Genomic DNA, 25,280 nt, shown 5'->3' on the forward strand with positions numbered 1-25,280 from the left:
CAAGAACCACTTCCGTTACGGCAACTACTGAGGATCAATTTACAAACTCATACGGACGTGTGTTGCCTTTCATCCAAAGCGACCAATGTGTTTTCCGTTGAATTGATCATTAGATCCGTATTTGCACCATATCTTAATGGGTGGAAAAAAGAAGAAAGCAGCGGGGGTCCCTCCGGTTCCACCGGCGGCAGTGGGCAACGTTGCTGCAACTGGAAACGGCGTGGCAGACACCTCCGCCGGAAGAAAACTGCCACAGAAGCCGAATCCTGCTAAAGCCACAGTGAAAGACAACAACAAACCCAAAGGTATGAGATCGCAAGAGACCATTGAGACTGCTTTGCCAGTGGTCCTCTGTGCATTTACATGGTGGCATCTTTCCAGTACTTGACTGTGTCGGCACTACAGCTGTGTTTGGGAGAAGTTTCAGTAAGTGTCCCGTAGCCGGTGAGCTAACTGTTTAGGCTACCTCACTGCCCTGTGGGGGACCACAGAATTGAACTGACATGCAACAATAATGTTTCGCTCCGTTCTGCCAGGTCCTAAGACCTACAGTCTCACCAACACAGCGCATGTTGACACGGGGGGAGTTTCGGACAAGTCCATTCTCAAAGTAAGTCACTGTGCAGGTTCAGATCGCTAAACAGACAGGTGCCCCCTTTTATGGAGTGTGTTTCATTTGAAGTAACCTAAAACAGACACCATAACTTCATAACACCATAACTGCACAGCACTATTATACTTGCACAACCCTGTTATAACTGCACAACTCGAATGATAACTGTTCCAACACCATGATCACCAGCACATTCATGCTGTGCTGTTTGTGTGGAACACCAGGTTGTCATTCAGCCGGATCTGGAGAAGAAGATCATCAAGCTGATCAATGAGTTCAGGCAGGAGAACGGAGACCAGGGTGCCGTGTCAGGACGCCTCACCAACAAGAAGCTCTTGGTAACAGAGAGAGACGGCAGCCATTCCCATACTCAGATCCCGGTTCCCTTTGGTGATGTGACTACAGTGTGACGTCGCTTCTCTGCTTGTGTCTGGCAGGATCTGTACACTGCGCTACAGAAGTTCAGCTTCAAGACCGATCACATCGAGGAGGCCATGAAGAGCAGCGTGCTGTATGGAGGGGATCTGCATTCGGCACTTGACTGGCTATGCCTGAACCTTAAAGATGGTAGAGTACATAACCTATGGTTAGCGCTAGCTATGATTCCACATTGTACACTAACTGATCTCACAGAGTCTGCCCCCTCCCCTCCCCCCTCCCTATACACCCAGAGGAGCTCCCAGAGGGGTTCAGCCAGCGGATGCAGGAGGAGAACCACAGGACCAAGGCCCGGTTCCAGCCTCCTCAACAGACCCAGCCCCCCGTGCCTCAGGCTCCCAAAGAGCCCCTGAAGGAGCCGGCCAAGGTAGGTAGACCAATAGGGAGGTCTGATCTTTTTGGTTCTGGAGCTCAGCAGAGGTCGTGCACCTACAGTAGTGTACTGTACAGTAGATCTTCTGTCCAGTATACAGGGTTAGAACGTCGGTGCCCATATGTGTTTCCATGGCTTCAGGTGTCAGAGAAGGACGAGGGGGCCAGTATGAAGGAGTGGATCCTGAGGTATGCTGAACAGGCCAGTGAAGACGAGGAGGAGGAGGAAGAGGAGGAGGAGGAAGGGAGAGGAAAGGCAGCACGGAACCCCGAACTGGACCAGAAGTTTGACCCGGTAACCCCTGATGACGTGAACCTGTTGTGTCACTTAACATTCCAACATCCTGTTGAAATGATGTGAGCTATGAATGCGGAGGTGTCAATGTGTTGTCGTTGCCGTGACGTTGGTGTGACTGGGCTGTGTAGAACGACAGGTACCTCGTTCTGACGGCCCAGCTGTACGATGCGAGGGAGATGGCTTCAGCTGCCAAGAGCAAGAGAGACAAGGCAGGCCAGAGGACTGCTCAGGACCGCATCAGGGTCATACAGCAAGGTAGCACACACCTGCACACGCACAGTGCATACACTCACTCTCACATGTATACTGTATGCACACACATATAATCAAGATCACACTTCTATAAATAAATCGGGGGGTACACGGGGCTGATGTTCGAACGTGTGACCTCTTGGTCTGGCGTCAAATGCCATACGGTAGAGCTATGCCCATGCCCATATCGACTGTACTGTCATAGCAGATGTAACCGATGTTTCCGTATCTCAGAGATGAAGCCCCTGGAGTCCCACCCCATGTTCAACCCGGCCATGAAAGTGGTGGACCCGCCCCGCGAGGACAGGAAGCCCCCGGCCCCGGCCCCAGCCCCGGCCCCCGACAGCAAGGACGGCCTCTTCAGCCTGTTTGAGCAGAAAGACACGCCCCCACCAGCAGAGAAAGGTACCAACCGGATATAGTAACTTTACTGTAGCATCTATACATGGTCCCTGTCAGTCTAATGTTTGTGTGCGCGTGTGTGTTTTCCAGCAGTGAAGAAGAACGAGCCCAAGGACATCCGCAACCTTGACTACACGGCTCGCAGCTGGACGGGGAAGTCTCCTAAACAGTTCCTGATCGACTGGGTGAGGAAGAACCTGCCCAAGAGCCCCGCTCCCTCCTTCCAGAAGGTTCCTGCTGGGAAATACTGGCGCAGCAGGTATGGGTGTGTGTCGGAGCGAGTGTGTCTTGTGTGTCGGGAGTGTGTTGTGTACTGGTCTGCAGTAAGGACCTGTGTGTGTGTGTGTGTTCCAGGGTTCGTGTCCAGAGGCTGGAGGATGTGTTGGAGGTGTGTCCCACCATCCTGACAGAGGACAGCATGCAGGCTCAACACCTGGCTGCCACTCTGGCTCTCTACAACCTGGTCAAGGGACAGGTGCGTGCAGTATACTGTCAATATCACAGGGGGGGGAGGTGCAGCATGCAGCTTCCAAGACGAATGCCTACCTGTCTTTGTCTTTGAACTCTCTGTTTTTTTTAACCTCCCCTTTAATCTCATCTCTCTCCCCCTACTCCGCCCCCCCTCCTCTCCCCCCTCCCCCAGTCGGTGCACCAGCTCCTCCCCCCTACGTACAGGGAGGTGTGGCTAGAGTGGAGCGACGGCGAGCAGCGCGAGGAGGAGCAGAGCCGCACGGCGGCCAACAAGCCCCGCGACCAGTTCATCGCCCGCCTGCTGACTCGCCTCAAACAGCAGCAGAGCCTGCAGCAGGCCTCGGGGCCCGGGCAGGAGGCCGGGCAGGAGGGCGGGACCCGGACGCAGCCCGAGGCCCAGGGGGAGCCGGAGGACTCCTGGGAGAGCCTGGCTACCCCGCAAGAGGAAGAGGAGGAGAAGGAGAGGAAGTCCCTAAGGGAAGGGGGCAGAGCCGAGGCCTCCAAGCTCCTCCTCCTGAAATCGCGAGGCTCCGCCCTCTGGCGCCGCCTGCAGGCTGAGCGAGAGCAGCTTCCTGTGGTCCAGCACCGCGGCCGCGTGCTGGACGCTCTGCAGCGCCACCGCGTGGTGGTGGTGTCCGGGGAGACGGGCAGTGGGAAGAGCACCCAGATTCCCCAGTTCATCCTGGAGGAGCTGTTGACGGCGGGCGCTGTGGCGCAGCACTGCAACATCGTGGTGACCCAGCCGCGCAGGATCTCCGCCATGAGCCTGGCCAGCAGAGTGGCACAGGAGCTGGGGAGCGACGACGGACCCGGGGCCAAGGTCTGAGACCGGGGGGGTAGGGGTCAGGTTCCTGATCTGGGGGGGAGTGGGGCTTGGGTCTAGGTGGAGGAGGGGCAGGCCGGAAGGATCTAGAATATCGTTCTTTATCATGCTATGATATCCTGATGGTGATGGTATCCTACGGTATGTGATGTCATATCCTGTTGTGGTTGCAGTCGTCCTTGTGTGGGTACCAGATCCGGATGGAGAACCGAGCGGGGGACTGGACCCGCCTGCTGTACTGTACCACCGGGGTCCTGCTCCGCAAGCTACAGCACGACCCGCTGCTCAGCTCTCTCACACACATCATCGTCGATGAGGTGGGAGAACACACACGCACACTCTAATGACTCAATGACTCACACACACATGATTGCTTGGCACTAGAAGAAGTGGAACCAAACCATCTCTTCCCCCCCCCCCCTCCCAGGTCCATGAGCGCAGCGTCCAGTCTGACTTCCTGCTGACCATCCTGAAGGACGTGGTCCAGCGCCGCTCGGACCTGCACCTGGTCCTCATGAGCGCCACGGTCCAGTGTGAGAAGTTCTCAGCCTACTTCAACCACTGCCCGGTGGTCACCATCCCTGGGAGAACCTTCCCTGTGGAGGTGAGGCCAGATGACCTGAGTGATCCGGGGATGACTGCATGAAGAGGAAGTGACTGAATGAACCCCAAATACATTGAAATGAATGAATGCTTCGACAGTCTACTGTAGGTTGTATGTGATGGTTAAGTGTGTGTGTGTGTGTCTGCAGGTGTTCCATCTGGAGGACATTGTGGAGGAGACCGGCTATGTTCTAGAACAGGACTCTGAGTACAGCCAGAAGATCCTGGAGGAGGAGGAGGAGGTCAGTCTGGCCGTCACCCTGAGGGGGGGCAAGAGCCAGCAGCACCAGGTAGGGGACCACATGAACATCCTCCTCCATCTGTTGACCTCCCCTCCTTCCTCCCCTCCTTCCTCCTCATCCTTCCAATCCTTCTTGGCATGCTTGTCATGATGCGAGTTCCAGCGAGGCAGGACTAGTAGCGGCTCCTCTCTGCTCCTGCTTCATTTTTCAGATCCTGAATGATGAACAGGAAGAAGAGGAGCTGGCACCATAATAATCCAGCAGCATTAGTCTTGCTCTCCTTCCTGTCTCCCCCTTCGTGTGTACCAACTCTGTGTCCAGCTCCTCTCCAATCTGCGTCTCATACCTGCTGGTGTGTGTGTGTGTGTGTGTGTGCGTGTGTTCCTCAGGAGTTCATTGTGAAGGATTCGGGCTCAGGCTGGGACTTGGGTCCAGACTTGGACCACTTCAGTGGGCGGACCCGGCACGCGCTGCAGTACATGAACCCCAACAAGATCAACATGGACCTGGTTTTAGACCTGCTGGAGTACCTGGGTAACACATACCTGTCACTCTGCCGTTGCTACAGCAAGCCCTTATGGCGTGGTCCGGTGGTCGGAGGCCCTGACAGCTCTGACGATGTTTGTGTGTTGGATTGTTTGTTAGATAAGTCCCCCCAGTTTGCAGTGCTGGATGGGGCGGTGCTGGTGTTCCTGCCAGGCCTGGCTCACATCCAGCAGCTCTACGACCTGCTCAGCTCAGACAAGAGGTTCCGCTCCAAAGACAGGTACCCAACACACCTCGTCTCCTCTCTCTCCCTCTTTTTCATTCCCCCCTTCCTCTCTCCCATGTCTTAATCTATCTCTCTCTCTCTCTTCACCTGCCCCCCCCCCCTTGCCCCCAGATGTGTGTGTTTTCACTGACAACCACAGAAGAGCAGCATGAGATGTTGTGATGAGGGTTGGGTGTGTCTCTCTGCTGCCCTCCTCAGGTACAAGCTGGTGGCGCTGCACTCCACTCTGTCATCCAAGGACCAGGCTGCTGCTTTCACAGTGCCCCCCGCTGGCGTCAGAAAGGTAAGGCAGCTCTGTGCGTCGCACACGGCCGCACTTCCAACTGCTCAGGAAGATTTGAAATGTCGACGTGAGTTTTTGTTTTGGACTGTGTTCCAGATTGTGCTGTCAACAAATATAGCTGAGACAGGCGTCACCATCCCCGACGTGGTTTTTGTCATTGACACAGGAAAGACCAAGGAAAACAAGTAGGAAACACCATAAATATACAGTTTATGAGATCCATATTCATATATATCATTCAGGGATAATGAATAATTACAGAGCCCGGGCCTGGACTGGTCTGGCCTGGTTCCATCCTGCCTAACCTCTGTGTTCTCCAGGTACCATGAGAGCAGTCAGATGAGTTCTCTCGTGGAGACGTTTGTTTCGAAGGCCAGCGCCCTCCAGAGGCAGGGCAGGGCGGGTCGTGTACGCAGCGGCTTCTGCTTCAGACTCTACCCCAAGTTCAGGTGTGTAAAGTGGGTCTGCTGACAACATCCAGTGTGTTTGTGTGACCCTAAACACGTCTCATGCCTGCATCCCTACCTCCCCATCTTCTCTCGCTCTGTCTCTCTCTCTCTCTCTCTCTCTCTCTCTCTCTCTCTCTCTCTCTCTCTCTCTCTCTCCCATCTTCTCTCTCTCTCGCTCTGTCTGTCTGTCTCTCTCTCTCTCTCTCTCTCTCTCTCTCTCTCTCTCTCTCTCTCTCTCTCTTGCTCTGTCTCTCTCTGTCTCTCTCTCTCCCCATCTTCTCTCTCTCTCTCTCTCTCTCTCTCTCTCTCTCTCAGGTTCCAGGCGTTCATGGACTACTCTATACCAGAGATACTGAGGGTACCGCTGGAAGAGCTGTGTCTACACATAATGGTACAAAAACAACAATATCATGTCGGCCTGTTCTCCACTCCAGCTGCAGACACGTGTCCTTCTGGTTTCCTCAGTAGATGTTGCTCAATATGCCTCATCCACTCACTTGCATCTCACCATAAGATTATTTAACCCACACCCATCAAACAAACACACACTCCCAAACACTAACTCTCACACACACATAACGATTCGCTCGCACACTACCGACGACACACACTCACTCATCTTCCTCTGTCTGACCCCCGCCCTGTGCACCGCCCTGTCTGCACTGCTGTGTAGTCATAATGGGGGGTTACTAATCTGTGGTATACGCACACACGCTCTCGCACACACACTCACACAAACACAGTCGCACATACAGTCACACGCACAAACACACACGCACAAACACAGACACATAAACACAGACACATAAACACAGACACGAACACATGCACACACACACATAAACAGGCACACACTTTCTCTCACACACACAGCCACACACACACCCGCATACATCTCCCCTTCCCCCCTAACCAGCTGTCCCCCTCCCTTCAGAAATGTGCGTACGGGTCCCCCGAGGTGTTCCTGTCACGGGCGCTGGACCCCCCCCAGCCCCAGTCTGTCAGCAACGCCTTGAGTCTGCTGCGCAAGATCGGGGCATGCCACCCTGACACACACACCCTCACACCCCTGGGGCACCACCTCGCCACGCTGCCTGTCAACGTCAAGATCGGAAAGATGCTCATCTTCGGCGCCATCCTGGGCTGCCTGGATCCCATAGTGAGTTCTCCTGTAGGACATTACTGGTACTGCACCATCTGGTACGCATACTGGTAAGATGTAAGATTGGTGAATGTGATTATGTTTGAACTTACTGACTGTGTGTGTGTGTGTGTTCCTCAAAGGCTACTATTGCAGCAGCTATCTCAGAGAAGTCTCCATTTTCCACACCTATGAACAGGAAGGAGGAAGCCAACCTGGCTAAAGCTGCCCTCTCATTGGCCAACTCGGATCACCTGACAATCTACATCGCCTACTTGGGGTACCAGTCCATTACTGTTCCTGATAGACCTCCCTGGTTCCCTGAGGGTCTCTGCGGTTTTTTGAGCTTGTGTGTTGTTCTGCAGGTGGAAGAACTCCCGTGCCGAGGGGTCCAGAGCAGAGATGACTTACTGCAGGAAACACTTCCTGAATCGCACCGCGCTTCTCACCATCGAGGTACGATCGCCGTCAAAGAGCAGTCGGTTTTTGATCTCCGCCGGTTCTGACCCGTGTCTTGTCCGCTCCAGGACGTGAAGCAGGAGCTGATGAGGATGATGGAGCAGGCCGGGTTCTGCTGCTCCCGCTCCAGGGCCCCCCCCGCCCAGGGCCCTCCGGGGCAGCAGCAGATAAGCCTGCTGAAGGCGGTCGTGACGGCCGGCCTGTATGACAGCGTGGGCCGGGTGCTGGTCACGCCCGCCGTGGACGTGCTGGACAGGGCGGTGTGCACCGCCGAGACCCCCCAGGGACGCGCGCAGGTCCACCCCTCCTCCGTCAACAGACACCTGCAGACGCACGGCTGGCTGCTCTACCAGGAGAAGGTGTGTGTAGGTGGGAGAGAGAAGGGCTTTTCCGACGTTAAAACGTCCTGCCGTTCGTGTGTCTTAGGACATACCTGAGAGACCCCTGTTATCTCCTCTCCCTCCCGCGGGTGTGTGTGTGTGTGCGTGCGTGCGTTGCAGGTGAAGTATTCCAGGATCTACCTTAGAGACACCACCCTGATCTCTCCCTTCCCCATGCTGCTGTTTGGCGGTGACATCGACGTGCAGCACCGAGAACGCCTCATCTCATTGGACAGCTGGATTCACTTCCAGGTTGGTCAGAGGGTCACGGCTTCGTGGATTGGGGAGGGGTGGATGGAAGGGAGGATGGATTGGAGCTCTTGAACATGATGAGGGTGTTGTCGTGTGTTAGGCTCCAGTGAGGATAGGCGTGATCTTCAAACACTTGAGGAAGCTGATGGACTCCCTGCTGGAGAGGAAGCTAGAGAACCCAAAGATGAACCTGGAGGGTAAATAATCTTAATCCCCTTTTTGTTTCTGTCCCTTCCTACTTCCTGGTCCTTCTCTTTCTGGTTCTTCATCTGGTTCTCGTCTAGCGCGCATGTTATGGTTCAACAGATTTCTTTCTGTATCACTTTCAGATGAGAAAACCATCCAGTTGATCATAGATCTGATCAAAAAGGAGAACGTCAATTGACCTCTTGGAGGGGCTGTTGCTATGGAGGCCCGGACCCATGCCTGAACACGTCGGCGTAGTTGTGGGCCTCGGGGCTGGCTAGTTGCACGCTAGCTGACTGGAGGTGGACAGACAGATAATGAAATGGACCTTATGAACTGACAACAGAACAGATGTTTGGGATATTCCCTTCACCGAGTCTGCCAGATACATAGATCCAGACAGGTCACAGAGAACAAGGCTGACTGGCTTGTTCTTATGGTGAATATTGTTCGAGCCTTGGAGGAAAATAAAACGGTTTCAATTTCAAATGCAGCTTCCTTTCTTGTTCACTGAACATGTACCTGCAGTTGCTGGGCCTCAAACAGCTTTATTCAGTACGGTCCAAGGAGATGTTTTACAGTCCATCTGAGTCAGTTCTGTGTCCACCTCGGACCTCCCTGACCATGTCATCATTCCGACGGAAGCTGATGTATTAACCACAAGAGTCTGTGATGGAAAGCTTCACGCTTTAGAAACGCTCTTTGTAACTTCCTCTGTACATTTTGTCTGTGTATTGAGTGTGGAAAGGGTGAGACAGTTTGACAGTGTTGTACTGTTTGTGTGTGTGTGGCTGAGAGTTAATAGAATGATGATACTTTGCTTGTGTAAGGGGGTACGTGTTGAGACCACACATTTCCTTCGCTGCAGAAGAAAGCCCTGGTCACTGAAACGACGGTATTTGACGACAGTCCCAGGGAACACAATGCCAGTCATGCCTGCTGCATGCCACCAAACACGAAAAAGGAAGTAAACACTGAATAGGAGGAGAGCTGGCTCGACACTGCAGAACAGCCAACAAGATGACACAGCAGAAGTACAAGGTCTCACTTGATTCCAATTGTGAAGGGAACACATAGTATATACAAATGAAGCCACAACAAAAATACATATTCAACCATATTTTAATTAAAAAATAAATAGACATTCCATCTGTATGACGCATCATAGTATAGCTGTGTAGCTCTAACCCTGAATGCATCACAGTTCCTGGAACAAACCTAAGGTCAATAAAAGACCTGGTAGAAAACTTCCTGGTGACCTTGGATCAGTAACTGATCACAGACTTGTTCGAAGGAATGTTCATGGGTGTTTCCTCTACAGAACTGCTGATGTGATGATGTTTACACACACACAGTCTTTATCCCCACTAACACCTCTTGGACTGTTTAAACACAGTCATAAGGACAAGCTCAACCACGGACAAGTCTGTTTTGTCTATGCTCTGTGTCTAGTTTTATCAGGGTGACTTAATTCATGACCTGGTGAGGAATGTGAACCAGTGTGCAGATATGTGTGTGCAAGCATGCGTATGTGTGTGCATGTATCAGTGTCTGGGTGCGTGTGTGTACTAGTAATGTAGCAGGCTGTATCCTGGTTCCTGGACTGTGGCGTAGACCACATCCCCTAGAGGAGAGAAACATTCTGTTATAAGGTGGACTATGGCATTTTCATGGAAACATGTAGACTAATTATAATGTAAACTTACCAGCATTGTTCAAAGGATCAGGCAAAGGTCCCCTCCTGCACAAACACAAGCCAGACACAGCCAGAAGTTCAGAAAATTCAAATATTACATCAGATTCTGTCTTCTTTTACTTCCTGTTCCTATGTCACCCACCTACTGATTGGAGGAGGCTGTCTGGGGGAGGGGCATGGGCCTGTGGATCTCTGCCCACTATAGAAGTTCTCATAGAGGACAGGAGCTGGGGGAACATTGTTATGGTTTAGACGAACAAGATAGAGAAGCTGAGAGTATTTGAGCAGTGCATCTCTCTAGTGGAAACATGAAGAGAAAGAGCACCTGGAGTTGTGTGTCTGTAGAGGAGAGAGCAACAATGAGCGACTACCTGGAGGTTTATATCTCTAGAGTAGAGAGAGAGAGAGAGATCCTGTAGGTTTATATGTCTAGAGGAGAGAGCAGAGAGAGCGATAGACTACCTGGAGGGTTGTGCCCTGTTCTGCGGAGGTTGATGAAGTGTCCAATGTCCTCTTGGATGTCACACTGCTCCAGAGACTTTCTCACTTCCTCATAGAGCTAAACACACACGTGTATTATTAACATGCTTCCCCAGCTTATGTGCATGGAGTAATAGAAACTAGAAACTGAAATTGGATTGCAGCATATTTCTCAAATGTGGCTGTAGGAATGTACTGGTGTGTGTGTGTGTGTGTGTATGTGTGTGTGCATGTGTTTACCTCGTCGCTGGTGACACATTGCTGGGACAGATGGTTCAGGTGGGTCCAAACCATGTTCCTCAGAGTACTGATCCTCTCCACCTCTTGCTTCTCAAATACCTGCACAGACACACACCTCTGTACCTTCTCACAGACACACACATACACCACTTAACTTGCACACAGCAAAACACACATTCAGCCCCTACCTCACAGGCCTTGGCATGCTCTTTCTGCCAGTCATCTTGGATTTTCCCCAACACCGACACATTCTGTATGTACATCTTGTCTGCCAGCCCAGAGAGGAAATAACATCATTATGAAACACACTCAAGAACACTCTGGACTGGCTAAATGGCCTGATGTTCCTGAGTCTCTCACCGGCTTCTTCTGCTGTCTGTTTGGCCTGCTGGGCTTTAGTGTACAGCTGAAACAGACAAGCACAAACATAAAAAAAACTCGCTATGCATCTCTTCTCATCTCTATCTCAGCCCCAGTGAGAACGTCGCTGTTTTTAGCCTCGTCTCCTCTCGCTCTCTCGCTCTCTCTCTCTCTCTCTCTCACTCTCTCACTCGCTCTCTCTCGCTCTTTCGCTCTCTTTCTCTGTCTCTCTTTCTCTGTCTCTCTCTTTCTCTGTCTCTCTCTCTCTGTCTCTCTCTCTCTGTCTCTCTCTGTATCTGTCTCTCTCTGTATCTGTATCTGTCTCTCTCTCTTTCTCTGTCTCTCTCTCTGTCTACTCTTCCTCTTTACCCCAATTAGCAGAACTTATTGTAGGCATGAAGCACATGACAGTTGCAATAAATATTAATAGGCTGGTATAGTTTAACACGCGCTATGACAATCTAAGCCTGGAACCCAAGTATCTTTTCTCTCCAGTCAAAATTCTTTCTTCAGACCAAAGAAAGAAAGAAGCTGTCTAACCCTTGTCCCAGGAGACATTTTGGCAGAGCTCTCATCACAAAGGGTGGTTCCAGCCCCAAACCAGCTCGGGCCAACTAGGACCCAGGGTACCTTCTCTAGCTGCTAGGTGGCTAGAGGCTACGGTACCTTCTCTAGCTGCTAGGTGGCTAGAGGCTACGGTACCTTCTCTAGCTGCTAGGTGGCTAGAGGCTACGGTACCTTCTCTAGTTGCTAGGTGGCTAGAAGCTACGGTACCTTCTCTAGTTGCTAGGTGGCTAGAAGCTACGGTACCTTCTCTAGCTGCTAGGTGGCTAGAGGCTACGGTACCTTCTCTAGCTGCTAGGTGGCTAGAGGCTACGGTACCTTCTCCAGTAGCTTGGTGTTGGTGGTGCCTGCATTGCGGTTCATGTTCTGCTCCACCTCCTCCCTGTCTCGACACTTCTGTTCATAGGTCTTCTTTGTCTGTTGGTGGTGGTTGTGGGGGAAGGGGGGGCACGGACAGTCAGCAGAAAGGGGGGCAGTTCAATGGTACTTCCTAGGTCTCCCTTCCTAGTAAACATTGTCTCAACAGATGTGAGTATCCAATGGTCTGACTATATGTTTTTCATGTCAGCTGACCTGGCTTGCAGCAAGGCATTACGACTGGAGCAAGCCTAATGTTCAACTGGCCGTTGGCATGGTACATTTTACATTTAGTCATTTAGCAGACGCTCTTATCCAGAGCGACTTACAGTAAGTACAGGGACATTCCCCACGAGGCAAGTAGGGTGAAGTGCCTTGCCCAAGGACACAACGTCATTTTGCACGGCCGGGAATCGAACTGGCAACCTTCGGATTACTAGCCCGATTCCCTCACCACTCAGCCACCCGACTCCCATGGTACCATGACTCACAGATGACAATACTGTTTCCCTGGGGAAGCTCGACCTTTCTTTTAAGTGCTTATAACATGGCATTAGTTTGTTCTCAAAAACTGACTTCCTCTTTAAAACAGTCATCCTTGTGCCTTTTCACTTCCTCCACTATCAAAGTGACTGTTCTTCTCTATACAGGACAAAGGAGGATCATTATAGGCCCAGTAACCCATCTCTGAAGCTAGCCTGCCAGGAATCGGCCTGACTGGCAATAATTAGCCTAGCGGCTGCTAGAACATTTGAACTTGCTGCTACCCAACAGCTCTTAAGCTGACAGAGGTGGCCGGGTTGAGCCGGCAGCTCACCTCCATGGTCTTCTTGAACTGTGTGGCTCTTTGTTTGTGAAAAGCATCCATCTGCTGTTCCACCTGAGAACACACATCACCAACAAATCAGCTGCCTCTGGGAGGTCAAACCCAAGTCACCATCAACCATTAGACTGTTAGTTTGGCTGTGACAACTGAGCTTGCAACAAGCTGAGGCACCCAACTAGAGAGTGGGGTGTCTATGGCAATCAGCGGTGAAAGCCATGACCTTATATTTGACCTGATGGAGGCACAGAGTGACCGTAATGACCATATAGGGACCTGCTTTTTGCAAAGAGTACCTTCTTCCGTGCTTCCTTCTGTCTCTCCCGGAAGTCCTCCAACCTCCGTGCCTCCTCCCGCATGGTCTGGGCCAGAGTGAGGTGGGACAGGCTCACATGCTCTGTTTCTACACACACACACACACACACACACAGCCAAGATTAAAGTGCTCCTCACCATGCAGCTGACGCAACCACCAAGAATGATGTCTCCTGATCCATGAAATGGAAACACTCACGCAGTTTGAACATGTCCAGGGATCTCTTCAGCGTGCTGAGCAAACAAACACAAACATGGCGACGTCACAGGCCTGTCACATGCAGGCGTCCTGTCAGCTAGCATCTTTCTCTGGGCTTCCTCGTCTGTGTTGTGCTTCCCCCCCTCTCACCCCCACCCCCTCATGTACTTAAGGCATCAAACACTGAGGGCACATTGTGTACTTCAGAGTAGTTCCTGCTGACCACACTCCTCCTCCTCCTCTCCACCCCGTCCCCGAGTGGAAGGCATCAAGCACCAACACAGAACACAGAATTTACACTGTCTTGCCAGCTGCCGAGCTTTTGAGACCAATCAGAGCTCCACAAACACACCCTTCACGACACATAAGATGGCCAAATATACCAGACGAGTTGCCTGAATGAACAAAGAAGAAGACCCATGCAAACAAACTTACTTCATCTCATTGTGTCCACACACTTTCTTGGAGAGACCCAGCAGCTCTTTGGCATACTTTTCCTCTATAGCTGCTCTGAAATACATACACAAACATTTACAGCTTATTTACACACACTGCGGGTGAAGCGATTTGATGACCCCGCGAAGGAGAAGGTTTATTGATTGAAAACAGAGCACACGGTCATCTGAAATGGTGGAATGTCAAATCTTGTCATGTGAAAAGTGCTTTGCTTTCATGTTTAAGAACGAGGAAATAGCAGATTTCACACTTCTCACACGTGCTGTTAAGTCCTGCTTACACAGTCAGAGCACACAGCAGCAGTTTCCTGGACTGTTAACCCTGATCTGTTCAGCTACCAGGCAGCAGAACTGACTGGACCATTCACTGGACTAAGGCACAACAAAGCCTACCTAAATAAAGGTCTGGTTGGATAGCTGTCTGGCTCTCTGTCTGTCTGTTCGATTGAGCAGATAGATAAACATGGAAATTGTCCAGTGGCATCCCGCCATTTCTTGTGTCTACACAGGTCATGGCAGCATTCGGAGCTCACCTGGCTTTCATGAAGTCCTCCACCTCCTTGCAGGTCCTCTTGCCGTCGGTGAGGTGCTGTATGATGGCATCGTATCCTGCCGTACAGGTCAGCTCTGTGTTCTAACATGAATGGGAGGGGTAACACACTATATCTCTACACCCTGAAACACTTGCATATTTTACATACCTCTCCCCTTAGTATTAGTTACTATTAGTTAGTTAGACTTTGTTCCGTTAGTATAGTTTTAGACTTGTTTAAACTTACACCACTTATTTAAGATCTATTCCTATATGTTGAACGTATGCACCTTCCTGACAAAGTAAATTCCTTGTCTTTGCAAACTTTCATGGTGATTAAACCCCTTTTTGATTCTGATCCTACAATAAGCACTTACATAGAGAAATATATGGGCATAGATTGACCTACTCACAGAGATATCTACACGGATATTTACCTACACAACGACATTTACATCTACAGACAGAGAAACCTACAGGTAAAATGGACACTGAACATTAGCCTGAAATGAAAGAGTGATCCTCCAGGCACTCTTAAACCCTTGCCAGAATAACCCTCACGCTCATATGCGTTGAGTATGATGTAGGACAGCCAGCCCCGTCAGAATCCAGCTTTACAGTGTGAACAAGTAGACACACACAGGACGCACCCTCTAATCTCTTAATGTTATATAAATGAACAGGTTACCCACGCTGAGTGTGTGTTTGTGTGTTTTTGTGCACAACACACAAAAGTATACTAAACAATGTACCACATACCCAAAAGTTGTCCTTAAAGTGAAGGTCTCTCATGGTGAACGAAATCAGGGCGACAGTTCCTCAGCAATGAGAGGAAGAACTGATGCTGCGAGTTTACGGGGCAGGAAACTTGGTTTGCTTAAAGTCCGCCCCGCACGAAGAGAGGGAGAGAGACGCCACGACTTGTGCATGAGAAATAAAGATGTTTTACGCTCGCTTGTTCCGCTTCTCAACCTTTCATAATCGCAGGCAGGGTCACAAGGAATTTTTTAGCAAAATAAACTTCTGTTGACATAGTCGACGTCCTTTAATGACCTCCGTCTACCCAACCGACTGCACTGTCCTATTTCCTAATTTTCCGCGTCCTCAAATGCTCCCCCAGTCAGCTGTGCGTGGCGATATGTAGGCTACTTAGATTTCGATCATTTGCGTGTCAGGATCGCCAAGAACCAGGTCATGGAGGTCAAATACAGATGTTTTATCAACGTTAATGCACGTGGTTCTTGTTTGGGTTGAATAATTTCTTCGTCACTAATTAAAGATTATAACTACCTCTACCTCTATTCAGCCCTTAATAATGGGACATTAAGTGGTGAGATAATTTTTAAATATGACTTCCCTTATCAAGCGGGCGAAGGTTCACGGCTTTGCATTAGGATTAGGTTGTATGTGCTGTCACCTAGTGGTTTGAGTGTGTAAAAACAAGAAGATATGGAGAGGTATAACTTCTCTTTGGCATTTGGCGTTGGCACTTCCCAAAAATATCCACATGCTGCGGTGTAGCAATGTAGGCATGTTGACAAAACAGGTAATCATGGCGTAATCTGCCTGCCAGAACTGAAAAAAATGAGGAAGCAACAACAACAAAAAATCTGAGAAAGCTACATTGAATTCAGAATCCACTTCCTTTTTGTATTGATTCATTATTCAAAGCTGCACTATGGGCGAGAGCCTCTGTTACTGTCAGAGCATGATAGTCAATGTCAGACAGAAGGATGTAGGCTAGGCTGTTGTTGTTGTTGGCTGGGCAAACAAGATATTTGATAACAATATGAAGGATGTTATTGCCCCCTTCTCTTGCTTCCACACACACACACACACACAAACCCCCCCCCCCCCACACACACTATCTAAAAACATCCTGGAAAATCTAAACAGGTGTTTCGGATAATAAAACATGGTCGGACTCAGGTTAGATAAGATAATGTGAGTCTTACGGTGATGGCGAGAGTAGAGAAGGCCCATTCTAGTCAGGTGACTGGCATGGCAGGAGCACTATCAGCAGGACTGTACAGTACCACACCCTCACCAAGACATGCAACAACATGTCTGCCTGCGCCAGTCTCTGGACCAGGAGTAGTAAAACAGGGAGTTTCCTTGTCTTTTGTTTACCGCAGCACGTTAGTTGAACAGTTGTACTCTGTAGACATATACATGTATGATGAGGATAATTGTAAACAATGGTGTTGTCTGAGGAAACACATGTAATTTCTGCCAAAAAAATTACAAAAAATAGGATAGAGGTGTATCACATTTAGACCTGATCTCTCTCTTTCTCTCTCTCTCTCTCTGAATTCTGTTAAAATCTATTCCATTTAATTAGATTAACTTTGCATTATTTTTCCTGAAGGAAATTCAAGTGTTCAGGTAAAATCCATATGTACAATTACAGAAGAATCTAAGTATATAAAGTGCTGACGGTATGCACTGCTATTGCTGATGTACAATAATTATATTGACATATATATAGGGCAAATAAGCAATGTGAATAGCAAAAATGAAGTTAGGCAAGCAGGATAGAGCTTTAAAAAATCCCAGTGGTGTCAGAAGGCAAGGGCCACTCTGTTCAAAAGGTACATAATATATTCATTTCCAATAATGTATTTATTTAGCAAGCGCTTTTATCTACAGCGACGACAGAGGGGGATTTGAAACAACCTCTTGATCTGCAGTGAAATGCTCTAACTGCTGACTGCTGTACCTATCTACATGTCATGTATGTCATCTATATCGTCCAGTATGACATTGTTGATATGATGTTATCTCTCTGTACTAGTTACTGTGTTCAAACAGCTTATCACCCAAACCCTGGGTCTAGGATAGGGACAGGCTCATGTCTCCTCAGCGCTCCTGTCATCAACATTTCAACAACACTCGCGTCCACTTTTGTGATACTGTTTATCAGTCTATCAAGCAAATTGTACATTGAGCAATCCTAATGTATTTACAACAGGTTTATATAAGCATGCAGAGACTCATTTTTTCCTGGACTGTAGCAGAACATCATCTCACAACATGTTTTGTTCACACCTGTATCTGGGTTCCTGTAACTGTCACCTCTGGCTGTACAAAGTACATAGCTGATTGTCTTTGAGTCTGGGTCAGGAATGGCAGTCCTCTAGTTAACCTCTCAGTCCATTCATTCCTTGGATTTTAATGACTTCATATTTGTGCAGTTGTGTTATTTGTGTTTCATTTTTTGTTTCATTTATGAATACCCCTACTCCAATGTATAATTACAGATGTCTAATTACTCATGGTTTGAGGCTTGAATCCCACTCTCACACACACACCTCCAGATGTTCTCTGATAGCATGTGAGCACTGGAATGATCAGTGGCAGTGACTATTCTGTATCACACAAACAAGTCATTGATTTAATTCGTGGAAAATCTCTGTGTTCTATTTTACCCTTGCGACTCACTCGGGGAGTTTGTGTGTAAACATTGTAAAGGCTTGCCTAGCCCGCGAGGAGGAGGAACTGGGACCTCGCCTTACGTCACCGAAGCTATATAAACTGAGAGACTATCATTAGAATATAGTTGCTCTACTTGTGAAACCACACGGACCTATATAAACAGACACAAGGAACGTAGTAGTGTACTGCATACTGCAGTCAACACAAAACTTAATCTGAAGTTCAACCGTGCGTAATAAAAATGACCAACACAGGTAAAACTCGGGACCCAGATGTAATTTCAGTAACAAAATTATAAGTAGCTATGTTTATTTAACAATATATAACAACAATCTTTCTGACAGAACATGTCTAAACCTTACTTGTATCATTTTCTTCAGATCTAACTACCGCTATTGCCTGTGCTCATCAGCTGCGTAACATCGGCGACAGCCTGGAGTGGTCGGTCAACTGGAGATACAAGCTGCTGGAGATACTAATGAATAGCTACAAGAACCTGATCAAAGTCAAGTGAAATATGATATCCTCATTAGCAGCGTCCTTGTATGACGTTCAGTTGCAGAGAGCCTGAAAAGTAACGGCTAACTTGGAGATAGTGATGGAATTGCATTGGTCACTATTGGAGACCCGTACCGTGTTGGCGCATTTGCGCCATTCATAATGGACGGAGGAGAGGACAGCCTACCAGATCTACCGTTCCTAAAGCAGGGCTGAATGGACGCCATGTTGGCTGAACCGTGAAACAGTGAGGGTCAGACTGTTGTGCTGACAGACTAGTGGGTTACTGGAAACCCTGAACCTAACTGGACCCCATTCCCGTGGATGTAGGCTACCATGCCTGGAGGAAGTCTACATGGGCATGCGTTTAAGGACTAGCCTTCTGCAGACTGCTGTGTTGTTAAGCACAAAGTATGACGTAATCACACAAGATGCAATCCAGCTTCTTCCAACCATGCCATGTGCTGTTTCACTGGCATGGTCAATGCCTCATGTCAGGTGGCTGAGCGGTTAGGGAAGCGGGCTAGTAATCCGAAGGTTGCCAGTTCGATTCCCGGCCATGCCAAAATGACGTCGTGTCCTTGGGCAAGGCACTTCACCCTACTTGCCTCGGGGGGAATGTCCCTGTACTTACTGTAAGTCGCTCTGGATAAGAGCATCTGCTAAATGACTAAATGTAAATGTCAGACACAGATGCATGATCTTGTACACAAATTTCATCTGCGTTTATGTAATTATGATATACACTTGTATATTAAACAGTGTCCAAACACTTGAGTCTTATTCCACATCTGTGCCTAGATCAAGGACAGGCTTCTCTTAGGACTTTCTTGACACTTCTCAAATGTTGTATTGAAACGGGAGAGCTCATTCTGCGAGACAGTGAAGGAATGACAGGATAGCCTCACAGTGCTGAGTTCAGGCACTTCAATGATCCACTCTTTATTGTGTGGTCACGTAAAAGCAGACAAGAGGGGTACAGAAATCCCTTTAATATCACATGACCATACTGGTACAGGCCTCCACCAGAGGGACGGCAGCTTCTGCAGGAGCATGCTGGGACTTGTCATCATGCCTCACTGGTACACTGTGTAGACTGTTAGTCATCACAGCGCTCTCCTGTATGCAGCCCTGGAGCGCAGCAGAGCAGTGCGGTCCACAGAGCAGTGCAGTCCACAGAGCGGCAGACACCGCCGGAGCAAACACACGAACAGAGAAGGGCGTACAAAAGAAGCTACTTTTTGGGGATGTTTTCTGGATCACAGACATGAAAGCGGTAAAAACAGTCTCAGTAGAAAGTAAAACATAAATATGGCAGAAAACATAAAATATTTCAAGGGGGGGGGGGGGGGGGGGGAGGTTAGTTCACACCATTTCGTTCCACTTTCCGAGCCCACTTTCCCCAAGTTTGATCTGAACACAGGCTTACAAGACAGGTGGCAGCTGACAGTGGTGACTGATGCAGAGGAGGCCTGCATGGGGACCATGTGTGGCAGAGAAGAGCAGTGGGATTGATGGAGGAGCTGCAGGGGATTCCCTGGGACTCTGGAGAGGAGCAGCCACCACAGAGCCTACGACAGGGCTGACAATAGGGCTGTCAAGTTGGATCAAACGTGTGAGAGAATTATTTGGTGTCTTGGAAATCATGGTGATCAGAAATAGGCCTAGATTAGTCTTAAACCCTGTATATTTCAATTGTACAAACAAGGTCATCAACCAGCCATAAACCCATCTCAACATGACAATTTGCCCAAAGTGCAAAACAGCTTAGAGACAAGGACTAAGCATTAATTATAATTTACAACAGAATCACCCATGCCTAATAACACACCTTTCTCAAAGTGTCAGAAAGTTATAGAAAAAAACCCAAACAACAATGCTCATGTAGGATCTTCTATAGACTGGCTATGATCTGCTTGGTGGAACACAGACACACGTTCCGAGCTACAGACACGCGCCCCAGCTAGACACGTGTCCCAGCTACAGACACGTGTCCCAGCTACAGACAGGCGTCCCAGCTACAGACACGCGTCCCAGCTACAGTATCCACATATTGAAGGTCAAGACTGTGACACCCACAGGGAGGTCACTCACGACCCCTGAAGCCAGGATCCTGACCACTACATTGTCATCATCATTATCATCATCGTCACTGTAACGTCCCTCCACCATCATTATCAGCCAATCATGGCAGTGTGGCACGGCAGCCATCACAGAGGGTTATGGATACTGCAGTCCGTATCAGTGTTTATGATTGGTCTAGCGTTCTAGCGCCAGCATGTGATTTACAACCAGGACCAGTCCAGCTTCCCAAGCCAGCAGGTCATCAGTTCCAGGCTCAGACAAACATCATTTAGTGAAGGCCGCCACCACGGCCCACATGAGCTCGTTAGCATTGGGCTTGGTGCTCTCTGCTTCTGGCTCCAGCTCCAGTAGCAGCCGCACTCTCTTCATGGCCAGGTCGTACTGCTCGTCCAGCAGGGGGGCAAACACGTTCTCCAGCACGTCCGACGAGTGGGCCAGGAGGATCAGTGCCAGGACCCGCTTGTCCATGCGCTGGGGGTCGTTCACCCACTTCTCCAAAACCGATTCCTGGACCTTGCGGACCAGGCGCTGCTTGATGGTGTTGTTGGTGAGCGGGTGGGTGGTCATGTCAAAGAGCAGGAAGTTCTGCTTCTCAGTGGTGAGCACGCCCTTCTCCACCAGGTTCTTGGCCAGACGCTCACGCACGTTCCTCAGCTGGTAGTGCAGCTTCAGGGGGTTCCAAGTCTCTCCTGGGGGGGGGGGGGGGGAGTTATTATTGTTTAATTTCATTCATTCCAGTACTTGTCATGGAACATTTACAATTGAAGGTGAATGTCAAGTGTTGTTACCACTCAGCAGCTCTATCCAGCCCTGCACAGTCTCAGGAGGCTGGGTCTCCTTGATGTGCTTCAGCGCCTCGTCCAGCAGCATGTCTCCCGTGGGCGAGTCGGACTTGAATATCACCTGCAGGCAGACACACTCAGTTGGTTTCTCCACACAAGTGGAGATCGTTTTGTCTCTAGGCCTAGTTTACTTATTTTCACATTCTCATCTCTACCCTCACATGCACACAGCTGTTTCGAAAGATATCAGTTATCAGCATAGTGCTACCACCAAACAGGCATCTATCATAATGCAAGAAGGCCTACCTTCCGAGCCAGAAGACTTTTCCTCCGTAAGCCGCAGGCCTCGAGCTGTAGCCGTCCCCTTAGAGCCAACTCGATCAACATACAGCCGCGCAGCCCGGACGAGATGCAGTCATTCCAGAAAGATGTATAGCCCTATCAGGAAATAATAACAGTCCCTAGGTCAAATAAAATACTGTGACAACATGACCATGGGTTAGGAGTTGTTGCTGAATAAGAAACCAGGCACGCAGTTGGCAAAAACAACAGCATATTATGTGATCAAATTGAAACGTTAGCGAGATAGGCTAGCTACCAAGCTAACATTAAGTGGCTGAGTGAGCTCACGTCTGTAGTTTAGCATTTACCTTAGCAACGTCATTCGACGAGCGTTTGCTATATGTTTTACCAATGGTATTAGTATTGTTAGTGCAGTTATTGTTGACGTAAGTCTTATCTAGTTACCAGGGTAGCATTTGTAGTGCTTTCTTTCACAGCAGCTGGTGTTCTTAGTGCTAGAGCTAGGTGCTGTAGGCTACGCGTAATTCCTTGCTAGCTAGCTAATGTTAGCCTTGTTACTGCCCTCTAAAGTGTCTATCTAGCTTGTCTAACAAGTCAACAAAACACCACACCTCTCTATCCTTTAATCCTAACAGCAAAACTTCTTCCATCAACGTAAGTCTGGTTTCTTTTGAATCTCCCTGGTCGTCTTCCTCCTCCTCTCCGCGTCGCTGCTCTTCATCCTCTTCGCCAGGCACTCTGTCCTTATCGGCAGCTGCATTCCGGGTGGCCTCGGTTCTCCTCTGCACCAGGCCCGAACTTCTCTGCGTTAAAGAAGCCATCCTAATGCACGTTCTGACAGCAGTTGTATGTAAAGAGCTTGAAACCACCAAAATTCAATAAGTCTCAGATATCACGGTTATATGTAGGGTATTGAATACCAAAAAGACATTCACTCGGCAACAAGATTTATCCACTTCGATAGCACTTCCTGGACCAACCAACATGGCAGGATATGGTTACGTCAAACTTAGACGTGTTGTGGATCTTCTGTAATGTATTCTTCACACCGCACGGTGGCAGACTGAGTTTGAAAGGCAAGTTTTTTTTAAAGTGGTTAGGAATACACTGAGTCTTCAAATGAAATACTTTAGGATCTTGGATATGGATAGACATACTCTGGTGTATATAACCCTACAAAGATGCACCCTACGTCTAGGTTAGGACCAATATGCGCTGCTCTAATTGCATTATGCTCTGTCAGTCCTTGAAATATACTGTAGTTCAAAGAGACTAAGGACATGGATTGGAATGAACTGAATGATCATTGTCGCCAAGGCCAATGGTCATGAAGTACATTTACATTTACATTTAGTCGTTTAGCAGACGCTCTTATCCAGAGCGACTTACAGTAAGTACAGGGACATTCTCCCAGAGGCAAGTAGGGTGAAGTGCCTTGCCCAAGGACACAACGTCATTTGGTTGGCATAGCCGGGAATCGAACAAGCAACCTTCTGATTACTAGCCCAATTCCCTAACCACTCAGCCATCTGACTCCAGATGTGTGCCCGCGCACACACACACACATACATACATACATACATACATACATACATACATACATACATACATACATACATACATACATACATACATACATACATACATACATACACTGCCTTCCAGTCCCTATTCCCTATGGGGCAATGGGACTGGCCTTCTGGCCTCCCTGCAAGCAGTGAAATTGGATAGCTTCAGCTCTCATGTGAGACAACAGCATAGAAGCTTTGGCCCTGTTTAAAAATATACTCAATTCCCAGTGTTTACATTAGGAAAATAAATCCTGGGAATAAAGTTGTTTTCATTTTAAATGGTTGTAATGATGATTACGAAGGACATACTATAGTGGAGGAGTAGGTCGACAAGGATGAGGAGGTGAAAGAGGTGGGATGATGAGAAAAAAACAGGGGAAGGAAGAGGAAAAGGAGCAAGAGGAGGAGAAAGAAGGAGTAGAAGGACTAGGAGAAGGATAACAAGATGGACGAGGAAGAGAGGAGAAAGAGGAGGAGAAGGGGGAGACAGGAACAGAGCCAGTGCCTCGAACCCTCAAAAGCACTCAAAGAAATGATCCCCACAAGGTAGTGAACTATGCCCAGTGTAAACAAGCCCTCCAGCTGAAGATCACAGCGCAGCAGCAGTCGGCCTGTTTGACCATCTAGGTAGCATAGTTGCATACTTTCCAAGAAGACAAGATATACAAGCAGAGTTCTGGAGTCACTCTGTTTAGTGAGTGTGACTGCATCTTGGAACTAACAGTCCTACAATATTGATGTAAACTGAAAAGTGTCTTTTTATAGAGCATAGTGAGAATATCCTCCCTTTAAACTCGACATTTAGGCTCATTTATTGACTCAGTATTATTCAGACTAACAGGACATGTGAGTCGCTGACAAGACTACGTTAAATTAATAGCTTCCCTTCAAATATTTAGACAAAATAATTGTACTACAAATAAGTGAGTTTGCTTTGTTTCTAAATAATACTATCTTGGTAATTAAAAAGACAATTTCACATTTTCTGGTGATGACCTCACACACACACACACACACACACACACACACCCACACACACACACACACACACACACACACACACACACACACACACACACACACACACACACACACACACGCACACACACTCACACACACACCCACACCCACACACACACACACACACACACCCACACACACACACACACACACACACACACACACACACACACACACACACACACACACACACACACACACACCCACACGCACACACACACACACACACACACACACACGCACGCACACACACTCACACACACAGACTCTAGAATGGCTAACATCTTTGCTGCCCTGTGAACCTAAAGCCCCAGAGCTGACAGGACCTCTAAATCACCCCCCAGGGGCTGGAAAAGGGCCACACTGTGGCCCATATTGGAGCGATTTCCTGCTCTTAGAGTGGGCGAGGGTGGGGGGTGAGTTGGATGACCTCCATCCCTAGCCAGTGGTCTGCATGCAGCACCCCCCCCCCCCCCCCCTCACACGCACACATACAAACACCTCTAGAAGGAGGAGCTTGGAGTAACTTAACAGACCACCGCACCAACTGCAGGAAAAAAGCCCACTTCCATCCCACAGCAGTCACATTAAGGACACAGAGGCATCTTTAATAGACATTCACATTGCTATGTTGTAAAAACACAGTGAGTTAAAACAGAGCAGAATCACAATTATGGATGAGAATCTGCAGAACTCCAACAGGACTGAAGGACAGGAGAGCCTGCCCAGAGCATGGTATTTACTGGGGGGTCCACATACCAGCTGAGAACACAGGTGCCCCCAGACCCCTCCTCTGCCTGGCTGTGTGCTGAGGCCTGTAGTCTTCTGGACAGACCTGGTAGAACACGGCTGGGCACCCACCTAGGAGAAAGAGAGAAAACGGGAGGAAGAGTGATAACAAGAGAGAACAAGAGAAAGAGAAATAGAGATTTGATTGAATTGCTGTTGAAAGACAGATCAGTGACACATTTTAAATGTACAATGAGAGGAAGGGTTGTCCTCTCAGGGAGGAGATGAGGAAAGTCAAACAATGACAGAGTTCAGTCTCTGCTCACGTGATTCGACAGCAGAATCTGGCTTAGAGTACAGAATGATGTCACTTCCTCAGGACTGGAGGAAGGGTGGTTCC

General features: G+C 48.9%; 4 protein-coding genes across 5 annotated transcripts; 2 read left to right on the forward strand and 2 right to left on the reverse strand.

Moving 5' to 3' along the window:
* The first annotated feature begins 97 nt into the window (after nt 1-97).
* dhx29 (DEAH (Asp-Glu-Ala-His) box polypeptide 29) lies at nt 98-8,918 on the forward strand. The gene is made up of 27 exons (XM_067249933.1): nt 98-305; nt 537-610; nt 838-951; nt 1,051-1,180; nt 1,285-1,418; nt 1,566-1,718; nt 1,850-1,976; nt 2,208-2,378; nt 2,466-2,634; nt 2,730-2,850; nt 3,019-3,666; nt 3,843-3,986; nt 4,097-4,273; nt 4,422-4,562; nt 4,904-5,048; nt 5,160-5,280; nt 5,485-5,569; nt 5,666-5,754; nt 5,890-6,018; nt 6,334-6,409; nt 6,953-7,177; nt 7,303-7,439; nt 7,525-7,615; nt 7,687-7,977; nt 8,119-8,250; nt 8,351-8,447; nt 8,580-8,918. Exons 1-27 carry the CDS (start codon nt 137-139, stop codon nt 8,633-8,635), a joined length of 4,146 nt encoding a protein of 1,381 aa, XP_067106034.1. The 5' UTR covers nt 98-136; the 3' UTR covers nt 8,636-8,918.
* A 624-nt stretch (nt 8,919-9,542) lies between these two features.
* On the reverse strand, nt 9,543-15,574 carry pstpip2 (proline-serine-threonine phosphatase interacting protein 2). 2 transcript variants are annotated; one of them, XM_067250430.1, is made up of 14 exons: nt 15,217-15,574; nt 14,459-14,559; nt 13,906-13,980; nt 13,471-13,505; nt 13,253-13,359; nt 12,951-13,013; nt 12,095-12,193; nt 11,213-11,258; nt 11,041-11,120; nt 10,853-10,951; nt 10,595-10,691; nt 10,275-10,359; nt 10,143-10,177; nt 9,543-10,060 (listed from the first exon to the last, which is right to left on the reverse strand). In XM_067250430.1, the coding sequence occupies exons 1-14, from the start codon at nt 15,247-15,249 to the stop codon at nt 10,005-10,007; spliced, it is 1,011 nt and encodes a 336-aa protein (XP_067106531.1). In that variant the 5' UTR covers nt 15,250-15,574; the 3' UTR covers nt 9,543-10,004. The 2 variants fall into 2 exon arrangements, with proteins under 2 accessions (XP_067106531.1, XP_067106532.1); XM_067250431.1 differs by lacking the exon at nt 12,951-13,013 and having other exon boundaries at nt 15,217-15,570.
* Nucleotides 15,575-18,038: 2,464 nt separating this feature from the next.
* Nucleotides 18,039-19,161, forward strand: pmaip1 (phorbol-12-myristate-13-acetate-induced protein 1). Its single transcript, XM_067251022.1, has 3 exons — nt 18,039-18,146; nt 18,273-18,888; nt 19,078-19,161. Exons 1-2 carry the CDS (start codon nt 18,134-18,136, stop codon nt 18,404-18,406), a joined length of 147 nt encoding a protein of 48 aa, XP_067107123.1. The 5' UTR covers nt 18,039-18,133; the 3' UTR covers nt 18,407-18,888; nt 19,078-19,161.
* Nucleotides 19,162-19,269: 108 nt separating this feature from the next.
* Nucleotides 19,270-22,525, reverse strand: golph3b (golgi phosphoprotein 3b). Its single transcript, XM_067249984.1, has 4 exons — nt 22,172-22,525; nt 21,564-21,695; nt 21,264-21,378; nt 19,270-21,164 (listed from the first exon to the last, which is right to left on the reverse strand). The coding sequence occupies exons 1-4, from the start codon at nt 22,379-22,381 to the stop codon at nt 20,740-20,742; spliced, it is 882 nt and encodes a 293-aa protein (XP_067106085.1). The 5' UTR covers nt 22,382-22,525; the 3' UTR covers nt 19,270-20,739.
* Nucleotides 22,526-25,280: the final 2,755 nt, after the last annotated feature.

The sequence above is a fragment of the Osmerus mordax genome, chromosome 14 (genome assembly GCF_038355195.1).
Source record: "Osmerus mordax isolate fOsmMor3 chromosome 14, fOsmMor3.pri, whole genome shotgun sequence".
NCBI classification, from domain to species: domain Eukaryota; kingdom Metazoa; phylum Chordata; class Actinopteri; order Osmeriformes; family Osmeridae; genus Osmerus; species Osmerus mordax.

Excerpts from the sequence above, each read along its gene's own strand:
- pstpip2 (XM_067250430.1), bottom strand. The coding sequence starts at position 15,249 with ATGAGAGACCTTCACTTTAAGGACAACTTTTGG. Across the intron at positions 11,121-11,212 it reads ACAGACAGCAGAAGAAGCCG|ACAAGATGTACATACAGAAT; the intron begins GTGAGAGACTCA and ends CTGGGCTGGCAG. Across the intron at positions 10,360-10,594 it reads AACAGGGCACAACCCTCCAG|CTCCTGTCCTCTATGAGAAC; the intron begins GTAGTCTATCGC and ends ATGTTCCCCCAG.
- dhx29 (XM_067249933.1), top strand. The coding sequence starts at position 137 with ATGGGTGGAAAAAAGAAGAAAGCAGCGGGGGTCCCTCCGGTTCCACCG. Across the intron at positions 2,379-2,465 it reads GCCCCCACCAGCAGAGAAAG|CAGTGAAGAAGAACGAGCCC; the intron begins GTACCAACCGGA and ends TGTGTTTTCCAG. Across the intron at positions 6,410-6,952 it reads AGCTGTGTCTACACATAATG|AAATGTGCGTACGGGTCCCC; the intron begins GTACAAAAACAA and ends CCCTCCCTTCAG.
- golph3b (XM_067249984.1), bottom strand. The coding sequence starts at position 22,381 with ATGGCTTCTTTAACGCAGAGAAGTTCGGGCCTGGTGCAGAGGAGAACC. Across the intron at positions 21,696-22,171 it reads TAGGATTAAAGGATAGAGAG|GGCTATACATCTTTCTGGAA; the intron begins GTGTGGTGTTTT and ends ATTTCCTGATAG. Across the intron at positions 21,165-21,263 it reads CTGGATAGAGCTGCTGAGTG|GAGAGACTTGGAACCCCCTG; the intron begins GTAACAACACTT and ends CCCCCCCCCCAG.